Source organism: Penicillium samsonianum, assembly GCF_028829775.1.
Source record: "Penicillium samsonianum strain IBT 33392 chromosome Unknown utg000010l_segment0_segment0, whole genome shotgun sequence".
NCBI lineage: Eukaryota > Fungi > Ascomycota > Eurotiomycetes > Eurotiales > Aspergillaceae > Penicillium > Penicillium samsonianum.
This window is the reverse complement of record NW_026643268.1, coordinates 1,007,140-1,019,458: the sequence shown is the minus strand read 5'-3', so window position 1 is coordinate 1,019,458 and position 12,319 is coordinate 1,007,140. Positions and strand designations below refer to the sequence as shown.

The window sequence follows — 12,319 nt, the reverse complement described above, 5'->3', positions numbered from 1 at the left end:
GAGAGTAGGATGTCCTCCTGAGGGACCTGGCCTTTTTCAATTCACGTAAAAGGACGTAATATATCGACCAATGGGATGCGTTCTCAAATCTGTAACAGTCTGTCTCATTGTTCGTCCTGTGTCGAGCTGACGAATAGCTGACCTAAGGGTGGATGACAAAGCTAATTCCATAATTTTATGACAACCTTGCTAGGTCGCATGACGGCAGTATCTTACCGCCTGTCCATTTGGGGACCAGCAACACAATACCCGGTCCTTGCCAAGTAACCCTACCCCCTTCGGGTGTTGGGTTACCACACCGTAATGTAAACTCTTGCTCAATGTAAATTTTACACCACCCACCATTTTTACTACCATTTTACATCCTACCAACGTGCCGGAAAAAAACCCAGATTTGGAGAATACCCTTGCAAATGCTCTCTCTGCATGGCATGCTCGAAAAAAACCAAAAATAAGCCCATTGGCGCGAGAATTCGACGTTCCTTACAATCTGTTGTATAACCGGGTTCACGGTCGGGGTTCTCGTTCGACGCGCCGTCCTACCAATTCGACATTAAATCCGGATCAAGAGCAAGCCCTAATTAGCTGGATCACTATATTAGATGATGCTTGCTCTCCACCAGCTGCTAGAATGGTAGAAGGGTGCGCTAATTCAATGATTCAACGCGCCAATGCGGAAGAAAACACGTCGCGTCCGCCGGTTGATAAAAACTGGGTATACCGGTTTTTAAAACGTATCCCACCTACCCATAACCTTCAGTTTATAAAACAAAAACCAAAGGAAAAGAAGAGGATGGAGGCTGAAAATATTGGCTATCTTACTACTTGGTACCAGCGCTTAAACCAGTATATCGAAAGCAACAAATTAAGCCAGCGGGATATCTACAACTTCGACGAAACTGGCTTCCAAATTGGCCAAGGAAAGCCTCAAAAAGTCGTTTCAAAAAGCCAGACTCTATTTTCACCAAATGGAGGTATTGCTGAGGGTATTACCGGCATTGAATGTATTGCTGCCGATGGCTGGAAGATGGCACCTTGGTTCCTAGTTAGGGGTAAATTCCATATGGAGAATTGGTATAAAGATACCAACCTTCCGGAGGATTATACCCTAGTAACTACACCATGTGGGTATACTACAGATCAAACTGCAGTTCAATGGCTTCGCGCTTTTCATCTAGCAACTAAGGATCGTACTACTCGGGGTAGTAAACGCCTTTTGTTAATGGATAACCATGGATCCCACCGTACTCCAGAATTCATCAATTTTGCAGCGGAGAATAGCATTATCCCCTATTGCTTTATACCCCATACGACGCATATCTGCCAGCCGCTAGATAGCAAGCCTTTTCTTGCTTTAAAGCATTGCTACCAGTCTAATAACAACGCTGTTGTTCAATGGGGTGGATCGGTGGACCGAAAAGCGGATTTTTTTCGAGAAATTGTATCTGTTCGCAATGCTCTCACCACCCGAGTAATTAAGTCGGGATTTGCTAATTGTGGCATTTCCCCATTTAACTATGAAAAGGTGCTTAATCCGCTTGAAAAAGTTATGGATTACGGGGATGATCTAGTTGTCTTTGGTGAAGACGACGGATCAGAGGTTGATTTTCCTAGCTCTATTACCAATTCACCACCCCGTGGAATCTCTCGTACAAACGAGAGTACGCGTAAATTGGAGGCAGATATCGAATTGCTAGATAGCGAGCTTTATGCATCTATTCAGCACCGAGCAAAGCTACTATGCCGGAGTGCGCGAATTTCAGCGGAGCTAGCTACGCAGCTTGCTAAGGACAATACCACCCTGTTACGCCATAAAGTCCACCGAGATGCCCGTATTACCAAGCGCCAGATCAACCTAGGGGGCCCCCTTACTGCTGGTGATGCCAATCGAATTATCCGGGCGCGAGAATCGAAAGAGCAGGTGCAAGAAGAGAGGCGGTTGAAAAAGCGGATTTCGAAGCCATTAACTACGGAGGATACACCAACCCCAGCACCCCGTTTTATTCCATGGATTCCACCAATGGATGATATATCTACTATTTGAGTATTTGTTAGGATTTTTTTTAGATTTTTATAGGCGTTGTACGTTGAGAAAAATACAAAAATATTTCATGCGTTCTTTAAAATTACATTGAGCAAGAGTTTACATTACGGTGTGGTAACCCAACACCCGAAGGGGGTAGGGTTACTTGGCAAGGACCGGGTACCACCCATTTCAGCAAATTTCTCTCCTCATACTGAGTTTCCTTCGTCATAGCTAGTACTAGTAAAAATTGCTATCTATCTTCATTAACTGAGTTTTGTAACATTAAACTCGGTATTGCACTTGCCCAGCCAATAATACAGGAGGAAGTGTGAGCTGCAAGTGAGATGTATTTGTCGGACTACAGAGGTGCATTACGTGGTGGAGACAGGGTAATTTACCCCGAAAATCATGTGATCAGTGGTACTCGACATACCATACAAAAGTGCATATTACAGTTAGTCAGCTATGTCCGCTCAGATTGTTGAAATAGCGGGTTTTGTCATTTTAGAGTTAACAGAGTCTTCCATATCTGCCATTTTTACCATACGTTTTGGTACGCCTGATTTCTGTCAGTATTTACTAAACTATTCATAGCTCTTATTTGTCACACGCCCCTCTAGAAGGTTAAAGGACCAAATCTGCAAGCTGTTCCACAAATGCCTCTGGTGCATATTTTGTGCTGGTACATTCCAAGTCCTGGCGCGACGAAACACCCGACAGAACAAGCAGTGTGCCTAGCATCTGCTCTACGCCGAACCTAATATCTGTGTCAATTCCATCGCCCACCACGCAGGTACGGCTCCTGTCAAGATCTCCGTGCCGCGCCAAGATCGCATCCATCATGTAAGGTCCTGGCTTGCCCATCAGAAGCGGCTGGACATCGGAAGCCCGGGAGACGGCAGCGGCAACAGAGCCGGCGGCAGGGAAGACGGTATCAAAGATAGGGAACGTGGCATCCGTGTTAGTTGCTAGGAATGTTGCGCCGTTGCGGATGTAGGTCACTGCTTGGCAGAGCTTGAGATAGTTCAATTGCAAGTCCACTCCCACCACGACAGCGCACACGCCGCTCGATAGTGTGGAACTAGCAGCAAGATCCTTGAAGTCTTCAAGTGTTATGTTGCGCTGAAATGCTGGGTCGGTTCCCCCAAAGTGCCTGATGCCAGCAGCGCTAAGTTCGTTCTCAATGCCCTCACTGCCGAGGATGAAGACTTCATCCCGAGGTGGGGCAGGCTGCTGAACTTGTGAGAGGTAGATGGCGGTAATATAAGCCGAGGTAAAGACGTCGTCTATGTGAATGGGTATTCCGAACTTTTCGAATCGTCGGCAGAAATTTGCACGCGACTCGGTCGAGTTGTTAGTGATAAAGATGATCATTTTACCTGTATTGAGACGTAAGAATGGCAATGCTTCCCAGAATGGGAGTTGAGCAATATTACCTTGCTTTCGTAAAGACTTTATGGCCTCTGCAGCACCCGGGAGTAGCTCCTCGCCAGACCATATGACACCTAAGGGCAAGTCAGACCGCGCGTGCTTGTTTGATAAACCGCTGATATGGGTCATTACCATCGCAATCTAGGAGAAATATCTGGCTTGATGTTTAACTTGAAATTCCTTTCTAGCTTTTCTTTGGCAGTGGGATAGCAAGGGGGGAGAGATTCTCACATCATATCGGTTAAGAAACGCTTGTAGTTGTATGTTATTTCTGGTTAAACATACAGGACGCATCGTGGCGTGGGTCTAGATCATAGATTGCTAGAGCTAGACTTCAGACTCAGACGAAGCAAAGAGAGGTGATCGTATGGACCTATCTGAAGAGAGTAGAGATAAAGAATCTTACAAGAAAATCAACATATTAGAAGGTCTGGGCGGTCTGGGCTGACTAGGCTGCAGAATCTCCTGCCAGCATAAATTCGTCACTAAAGGATAGTAAGAGAAAACAAGATATTATTAGGAGGTGTTCAAATGCCACTTCGAGTGAGGGGTTAGCCCGGAAAAGAAAGGTTACATCCGTGTCGGGTTGGTGGAATTTCCGCCTTTGAACAAGCTTCCGCATATCAACCTCCCAACACTGTCGAGCGGTATTACCATGCACATACCATGCACACGTGAGACTGCACAATACTCGTTTGAGCCAAGTAATTTATCCATCACCACTTCCCTAGACGGTATCTGAAGGTGTCGGTCAAGAAGGATCAAGCTTGGGAAATGGCCTCAGAACACCGTAACAACGGAACGCCGGGACAGACGAACGGCGAAAAGCATGCACTGGCAGATACGGCTGATGGTGTTGAATTTGACGAGCATGGCGGTATCTCACAAGCCGCCCTCAGCGAGTCGAGCGCTGTAAAAATGCGACGTCTTGTCGTGTTACTAGGTAGCCTCTGGGTCAGTAGCTCTCACCAAGCCTGTCGCAAGCGTACTAACAGCTGAAAGCTCGGGACTCTGCTCATGGCACTCGGTATGTCATCATCGCCATACGCATCGGTAATGAAACCTCTCCCACTGACTCCTAACTGGAAACACTAAGATGAAACCATGATCGCTACAATTGCGACGCCTATTGCCAGCTCTCTATCGGCGACATCAAGCTTTTCATGGATCACAACAGCCTATGTCATCGGCAGCACCGTGTCACAGGCTATTAGTGGTCACCTGGCCAACGAATACGGGCGCCGCAAGGCTCTTGCCGTCAATTATTTTCTCTTTTCTTTGGGTACACTATTCTGCGGTCTAGCGACGACGCATCTGCCGCTGTTCTTGGTGGGCCGCGCCTTACAGGGTATTGGCGGCGGCACCATTGCCTCAATTACATCAGTCGTCGAGACGGATCTTATTCCTGCCCACCAACGCGCCCTCATTGAGGGCCTTGGCTCTATGCTCTATGGCGTTTGTATGGCCATCGGGGGGGTATATGGTGCTGCCATCAATGCCGCTATCGGATGGCGGTGGGCCTTCTTGATCCAGGTCCCTATCATCGTCCTAGATGGTACCGTCGTCTTCTGGTACGTCAAGATTTCAGACCAACGCGCAAACACAAGTGCCCACCGGCGCCTCGACGTCGTTGGCATTACCACCTTGATTGCCACAATTGTGCTGTTGCAGTTCGGACTCAACCACGGAAGCGCCACCTTCTCCTGGGCCGACGTCGGCACCATCGCCCCTTTGTGCTTTGTCGTACCCTTCTTCTCCCTGTTTTTATATAGCGCATACCGTACCGAGAGCCCCGTGGTGCCGATAAGGGCTTTGATGCAACGCAGTGTCGGCTTCATCCAGATTACTACCTTTTTTAGCACAGGCTGTTTCGTTAGTTCTATGTTCTATGTGCCTCTCTACCTTCAGGTCCTTGGCCTCTCTGCTTTTGAGGCTTCCCTTCGACTTATCCCTTTGGCAGTTGCCTTCGGGGCCTGTTCTGGAGCTGCTGGTTATCTTGTTGTTCGTTTACGACGATACTATCACCTGAACATTCTTATGTTATCCATTGCTACAGTGGGCTACGGTCTCCTCTGCTCGCTGGGTCCAGGCTCGTCTTCCTGGAAACCATACCTGTTCCTTGGCATCATCGGTGTTGGCGTTGGAGGAACTTACGTTACAAATCTTATGGGAATTCTGACGTCTGTGTCTGAGGAAAACTTGGCAACAGTTCAGAGCGCTTCTTGGGCAGTTCGATCCATTGGTGTGGTTATTGGTTTGACGGTATCATCGGCCATACTCCAAACTACTTTGCACCAAAAGCTGGAAGCAGTTGGTATGAAGGTCCAACTAGACAACATCACCGGCCTGGATACTGTGCCACTCTCCGAAGAACAGAACGGATTTGTTATTCAAGCGTACATGAGTGCCCTTCGATATGTTTTCTATTTTCTTCTGGCGCAGGGACTGGTGTCCATCCTCCCTAGCCTCTTTATTGAGAATAGGAAGATTCCAAAGATTGAAGACTCCAGCTAAAAGGGGGTATGCCATATTTGCGAGTTCTTTTGACAAACATCTACTGGCGATTTGGAACCGCAAAATACTCTGCAAAAGGAGGAAAAGTCGGTACATTCGAAATCTGAAGTCACACTCTCCTTGAATTGTTTGGTTGTTCTCCCATTTCGTAGATTCATCGGTTGCCAGGTAGTAGATGATAGAAGACAAAGTTCTTTGGCTGAGGTGCTCGTTCTGGCAGATGCGCCGATGGTGATATTGGCAGCCATGAGACGGAGTGATGATCCAGCCTTCGCAAAATAATGTGGGACGAATCACAAGTCTGTATCAATGAAAATCAGTTACAGCTTACGCATTCGAACACAGAAATACTGTGACATACTCAAATAGGCTGAGTTCACAAAAATGGCGTCGGAGAAGCACTCGTCAGCAGTGACGTATACGGAGTGCAAAGGATATGAGCATTTAATCGAAGAACTTACACGAATCGATTCTGAACGCAATTCGAAGACGATTATCCAGCGGTTCGAGCGGTAAATTCGGTGGCAAATTCCACAAAGCTAGAGATTGCGAGGAAAAGCAGGATTATTGGTAGTCACCCCGCTCACTAAACTAGAACCGGAAAAAGGTATACCTTGCCTAGGTAGTATTCAACGAAACTAGCTAGTTATTAATTCCTACCCAGGCGCCGACTCATCGATCTCATCCAGCTAGCCTAACCCCACTCCGGACGACCTCCGGACCGGTCCGGTCCATTGTAGCGCTTCGCCATCAGGCCCCCAGTATAGCCAACACCGACACCAAGCTCGACGATACGTTTGGCGATCACCGCCTATGATCTGCATGGCGCCTTATCTGGTATAATTACGAATTACGCAAGGCGAAATGGAGAGAGTAACGCCCGAGTATAGGCGATCAAGGACTAGAGCCGCATCCAAGGAGAGGAAGCGGCTCGGCCCGTGCAGATCCAATAGTCCACGACGATGCAACCTAACAAACCAACCCACAGAAACAACGGTCCTGATAGGCGGACAGTCACTTCTTATAACAGAAAACAGTAGACTGGTAAAATCATTTGATTGGAGGGATAAGGAGGGAGAGGGGAAAGTGGAGTTGCAGAATACGGACTTATGGTCCGGATTTGCCTCGTCTCACTCTCCCAAATGATGACTAAATACATGTGATTTGTAACCAGCCCGGATCAACCCGTGACGATATGTCGACGAAAGAGGGGCGTCATTTTACTAGTGCGCCCGAGGAATTCAGCACCCCCATCTGCCTGATGATCCTAAGGCTCTCAACCACCTTACTAAGCTCAACCCCTATTTATTCTGCACTTTCTATAGTATATAAAAATCATTTTACAGTGGTCCTCAACTTACTGCGGCCCGCCCAATTAATGATCTGCGCTAAGGTCTTGGCAGTGGGGCCAGAAAAGAGTGATTGATTGTGTATCGATCAAGCCGATTTCGAGAATGACTGTAGCAGAACTAGGACTCAACCTAGAGGTAGCATCGGACTGTACCGCCCTTCGATCACTGTACCGTAGAGTGACTTTGACATGGAACACTTGACGCGCGACATTGATCGAGCGAACATGTCGGGACGGGCCGAGACACGAACCCCTGAACCGCCCGACCGCAACGAACACGAAAATTCTCCACCGCGATTGTTGAGACCGAGACGCTCCACCAGACCGCCTAACAATTATGCCCAGGATCAAGAACTCGATATCGAGCAAAGCAACGCGCGTTCCCAACGGAAGAAGAAGACCCAGGGCAAGCCAGTAGCCCAACGTGAAGTGATAACATCGGAATCATCAACAGAGAGCGAGGACCCGAACGCCTCGGAACTGTTAAAGGAACTCGTCAAACTCAGGAAGGAGACCAGACCTCGAGACGAATTGCACAAGGAAGAACTTCAGAAAGTCAAAGAAGAATTTACCGCCGCCCTCGCAGAAGTTCGACACGAGCTACAAAGCCTGACAGATAGACCCCCGGCGAGCCGTGCAAAAACTCAATCAAAGTTGAAGATACCAAGATAGGCCATCAGAAGCTGAACACTCTCGCCAGGGAGCCGTTTGACTTGTCAACTTTGCAATCTAAGCCCTGTGCTATTACTAAAGAATTCCTCTGCGCGAGGTGGCACCGGCAACGGCAGGCCAACTAAGTTGGCCAGCAGTGGTATGAAGCAGCCGTCCGCAACCAGGCGCGAGTACCATTTGACTCTAGGATCGCCTCTCAATCGATTATTATAAATCCGAGCCAGCGTCAGGCATCGTCAGCTTCCAGGCGACTCCCTGCGGAATCAGACAACAATGACCGATCACCACCTCACGGGCTCAGACAAGGCCCGCCGGTGCCCCTGTCAACCGGCCCCGAGCCAGTGCAATTTTCAGTCCTTGAGGACGCCCATCAGTCGTTCCTGAGACAGATTTAAAGCCTGTTCAAAGAGATGCAGCCGAGATAGCTGCTCACCGGTACGAAGCTGAAGATCGTCTTTCCTGTCGCTCGGATTGATGTTAGCCACCTGGAAGCTTTATTATTTTGACCTAGTTTCTCCTCATCGAGGGGTTTAGGTACGCACGAGGCCCATATGCGTCGATAGAGCCCCGCAGGTCGAGCCGCCTGAAAAAAGCGAGTTTCGGACCATCGCTTTCGAGATCCGCTAGTTTCTCCAAAATTGTTGAAAACGCTCGGTCGCCAGCATATCTTTTTGGCCTGTGGATGGGCTTTATCCCTCTGGATTGAGATTTTACTCGGCTGCTGGTCCGTTGGGTTCTTTGGGGCATCCATCTCTCCACGGGCAAATAACCATTGTTGAACAATTTGCTTTCTACCTGGTGCTGGTCCCTCTTATAGACTACCATTTTGTAAACAGATGATCCCATATCCTTCCAGTGGTGGGACGAATCGTTCAACGCAATCGGAAATGTGACTGGTGTTGACGGCTGTTTGTTTTTAGCGAGCTGTTGGACATCTGTATCCCCATTTTGATTATGATTCTTAAATTGAACCAACCATCCTTGAGTAGCCAGACTTGGCATGCAGGAGTTAAAGGAAGGGTCATTAACGGCTGTTGAAAGTCCGTATAAATGTCGTATCAAGCTCTGGCGCTCATCACGCCATGTTTGAGACTGTGAGTGGCGATAACGCCTTGTCTTGAAGTAAAGCTCGCAGGTGTCTGATCACCGTTTACTCAACGGTTTTCCGTCTATCAACTCCCTATCATTGTCATCAAATCTATCAAGGCGTAATCTAACGTAGAAATTAGCAGGTTTCCGTTATACAACGCTGTCCGTGGGATGGGGAACATTAACTTGGCCACACTTTTCACTCTATAGGATGAAAGCGTGGCCGCAAGTTTGATACCACTGAGTCGATTCTGTTTACCTCGCCTAGCTAGCCAATACTCCGCGAATACTTCTAGCCGACATCCCATGCTTGCACCCAGACTAATTAAGCGTGGCATCCGGACAACACATCTATAGTGCTGTGTAGAACTTGGCGCTTGTACTTTTTTCTTCTGTTTGCAAAAGATGTCTGCAAATATGCTATTTACGGGTGGAAGTCCACACATAGAACAGCAAATCACACTATCCTCGCAAATAGGTGGAGAAAATAATCTGGCATTCTCAAATGGCATACAAATGCCTTGCCATGATCGCGCCGAACAAAGGCAATCGAAGATCCTGACCCTGTCGAGTGGGCTGGCATGGAATTTTACCAAAACCATGGGGGGCTAGCTAGTTGTCAGGCCTTGCCTCACTCGGGGCCAAAGCACCAAGGCGGTTGTGGCGGTCACTATCATGGGCAAACAGGTTGCTCGATTGATCCAGGTTCCATCCATTACGGATCGCGACCTGTGGTTTGTTGGCTCGGATGTCTTCCTACCTCAGTGTCATTCAACCACCTCCTGCTAGGGCCACCTCTTGGCGACTTTGACTATACGCCGAGTTTCTTCAAAACTTGCCTTTTCCCAAGCCAAGTGAACATCAACGCTCCCTACCCACAGCCGCTTGAGGAACTGCGGCACAACAGCCAGAATGATGTTGCTAGACCATGCCAAGCCTTCGGACAGCCTGGCAATGTATTATATAGCTCGCAGGATCCGGCCAATTTGAGCCCTGGAGGTTCCCAAACCAACATCCCTCGACGGCAGTTCGAATGCGACGTTCGGGGATGTGAGAGTCATTTCAAACTTCAAAAGACCCTTAATCGTCACCTGGCAAGCCATTCAGGGGAGAGGCCTCATGTTTGCTGGGTACCTGGCTGCCAACGCCGCTTCTTGCGTCGCGATAACCTCAAAGCCCACTATACAACACACGGGAAACGTAGGGGCCACAATCGATATGTGGCTACCCTGGATAAGACAGCACCTGTCTATAACCCTGAATTCTGTGGGCAGCTAACGCCCGAAGGATGGGCACTGGACTACGTTGGCCAAGATTGACCCTAGTGCTTGAGATGTACGATGGTGCTAAAGTGTCAGCTTTTCTATTATCATGGACGAGAAACAACAGGATAGGCTTGGATACAGTTGAAATTTGTTTCACTCTAGGGCTGTTCTTTTTCGTGCTACGAACCTACGGATCCCTCAACCACAGCATACTAGTAACCCCCTATCCGATTTTCTACGAACCGATTCGACATGTGTAGCATTCAGATGAGCAGAGTCAATACAAATAATGCTTACCGAGTTCAAAGCTATTCACATCGTTTGGTAGTCGCAATATCATATAAATCACCATGGAGACCGAGGCCAGCGTGGTCCAGGGTCTCGGATAAAGAATATAGAGGGGTTAAAGAGCAATACCCCAACAGCTGGGCTACGACGAAGCCGACAATGTAATTGTGGCTGCAGATCGCCCACTATCGGTTGTTATCGTGTAATATATACTAGCCACGAATAGCTTTCTGCGAATGGCGGAGCTAGTGACCAGTTGGAGAGATTCCTGATGTGCAAGACAGAATTTACGAGTAGGTCGTCTGATTCGCCGGCTGAGTCCCAGTCTGACGGTATAGAGCGGCCTTGTATGGCCAATTCACCGATAGGTCACTTCTTCAAGGAATATACCAACTTTCAGGTGGATAGTCCTAGGGTGGTGTAGCAAGCTGGCCCCGTGTGGGCGACCAGGGGACACAGTTCATTGTACAAGCTCGATGCGCTTGGAGGAGCTATGCCAGACACGGCTTAAGCCACTCGGGGATCCAGATGTAGATCTTCTGCGTAGGCAATAATCGTCAATATTTGAGAAGAAATAGGTTATATAGCAGTACAACCAGCTCTAGCACTCATGAGATACTGGAAGAGTACGTTAGGGATCAGCGAGCCCTCTTGAGACCGGTGGCAGGCAAGGCATTCTTTTCGGGGCTTAGCAGTGAATAGACGCTGGGTAAGGCCGCTAAGTCAGCGTGTGTCGGACCGTTCTTTGTACTAAACCTTCCATCGATCGTGACAAAGTTCTGTCCAGTGTACATGTCGGCCCGATGTTTTGGACGGGGATACGGGTACAGATAAGCCCGGTCAGATGGCAAATGCATTTGAGGGTTTACGCTGGAGATGTAGCAGTACGGACCGCTGTGCCCATTGTGTGTGACCCGTGAGGAATATGACTCTCACCATGGTTATCCAGGTCTTGACAGCTTAAAACTGTAAGAGTACCATCTGTTATTTCATACCACATTCTTTTGGCCCGAGGGCTATTATTTCCCTCAATAGAACATCAACTCAAGTCATTTTAATCGCCGTTGACCCCCGGGGAGATGGTGAGGTGGTGAGGTGGTGAGGTGGTGAGGTGGAGAGGTGGTGAAGAGAGAAAGTACCGCCGCAGAGCTCAAGGAGTGCATTGGTTTGAAAAAGGTTATCTGTAATTTTACCGTTAGATACGTAAACGTTTGCGGGCAAGAAGAATAACATTTGGATTTTTCCGATATCTATTTGCGTCGTCTCCTAAAGACCAGCGATGGTCTTAGACGAGGCTCATGCAACCACTAGTGGATTTTCGTTGGGTTTGGTGACGGGGTGCCAACGGTTCACGGCTGTTGATGCATCTAACGCATTCGAGAACTTAGCATCTGGCTATAAATCCCCCCTAGTTCCCCCTAGTTTGTCCTGACCTTTTGTAATCAGAGAGAAATCTGCTCAGCCTCCAGCTTTCCATCCCTCCCAACCCTCGTTAAATCGCTACTTTATACACCTCTGTATTTTTTCTACAGCGGCTTCGACAGCGAGTTTTCGACGGATATGAATGACTCGGCCAAAAATGGTCTGTATCCGTTCCCTCGATAGCTATTTTGTCCTAACATTATTACACTACGTTTTGGATCCGCCCTTTACGCTATCTAGCATGAATGTTCTGGCATACCG

At 48.3% G+C, this 12,319-nt stretch overlaps 5 protein-coding genes across 5 annotated transcripts; 4 read left to right on the top strand and 1 right to left on the bottom strand.

Annotated features, from left to right (window-relative positions):
- Window positions 1–1,549: 1,549 nt before the first annotated feature.
- On the top strand, window positions 1,550–2,044 carry N7471_013884 (uncharacterized protein; the record flags this gene model as incomplete). The annotated part of the gene is made up of 1 exon (XM_057286602.1): window positions 1,550–2,044. One exon carries the CDS (start codon window positions 1,550–1,552, stop codon window positions 2,042–2,044), a length of 495 nt encoding a protein of 164 aa, XP_057129081.1.
- Window positions 2,045–2,650: 606 nt separating this feature from the next.
- On the bottom strand, window positions 2,651–3,586 carry N7471_013883 (2-phosphoglycolate phosphatase; the record flags this gene model as incomplete). Its single annotated transcript, XM_057286601.1, has 1 exon — window positions 2,651–3,586. One exon carries the CDS (start codon window positions 3,584–3,586, stop codon window positions 2,651–2,653), a length of 936 nt encoding a protein of 311 aa, XP_057129080.1.
- Window positions 3,587–4,231: 645 nt separating this feature from the next.
- On the top strand, window positions 4,232–5,971 carry N7471_013882 (MFS general substrate transporter; the record flags this gene model as incomplete). The annotated part of the gene is made up of 3 exons (XM_057286600.1): window positions 4,232–4,411; window positions 4,460–4,484; window positions 4,554–5,971. The coding sequence occupies 3 exons, from the start codon at window positions 4,232–4,234 to the stop codon at window positions 5,969–5,971; spliced, it is 1,623 nt and encodes a 540-aa protein (XP_057129079.1).
- A 1,576-nt stretch (window positions 5,972–7,547) lies between these two features.
- On the top strand, window positions 7,548–8,389 carry N7471_013881 (uncharacterized protein; the record flags this gene model as incomplete). Its single annotated transcript, XM_057286599.1, has 2 exons — window positions 7,548–7,910; window positions 8,132–8,389. 2 exons carry the CDS (start codon window positions 7,548–7,550, stop codon window positions 8,387–8,389), a joined length of 621 nt encoding a protein of 206 aa, XP_057129078.1.
- Window positions 8,390–9,758: 1,369 nt separating this feature from the next.
- N7471_013880 (uncharacterized protein) lies at window positions 9,759–10,402 on the top strand (the record flags this gene model as incomplete). Its single annotated transcript, XM_057286598.1, has 2 exons — window positions 9,759–9,849; window positions 9,873–10,402. 2 exons carry the CDS (start codon window positions 9,759–9,761, stop codon window positions 10,400–10,402), a joined length of 621 nt encoding a protein of 206 aa, XP_057129077.1.
- Window positions 10,403–12,319: the final 1,917 nt, after the last annotated feature.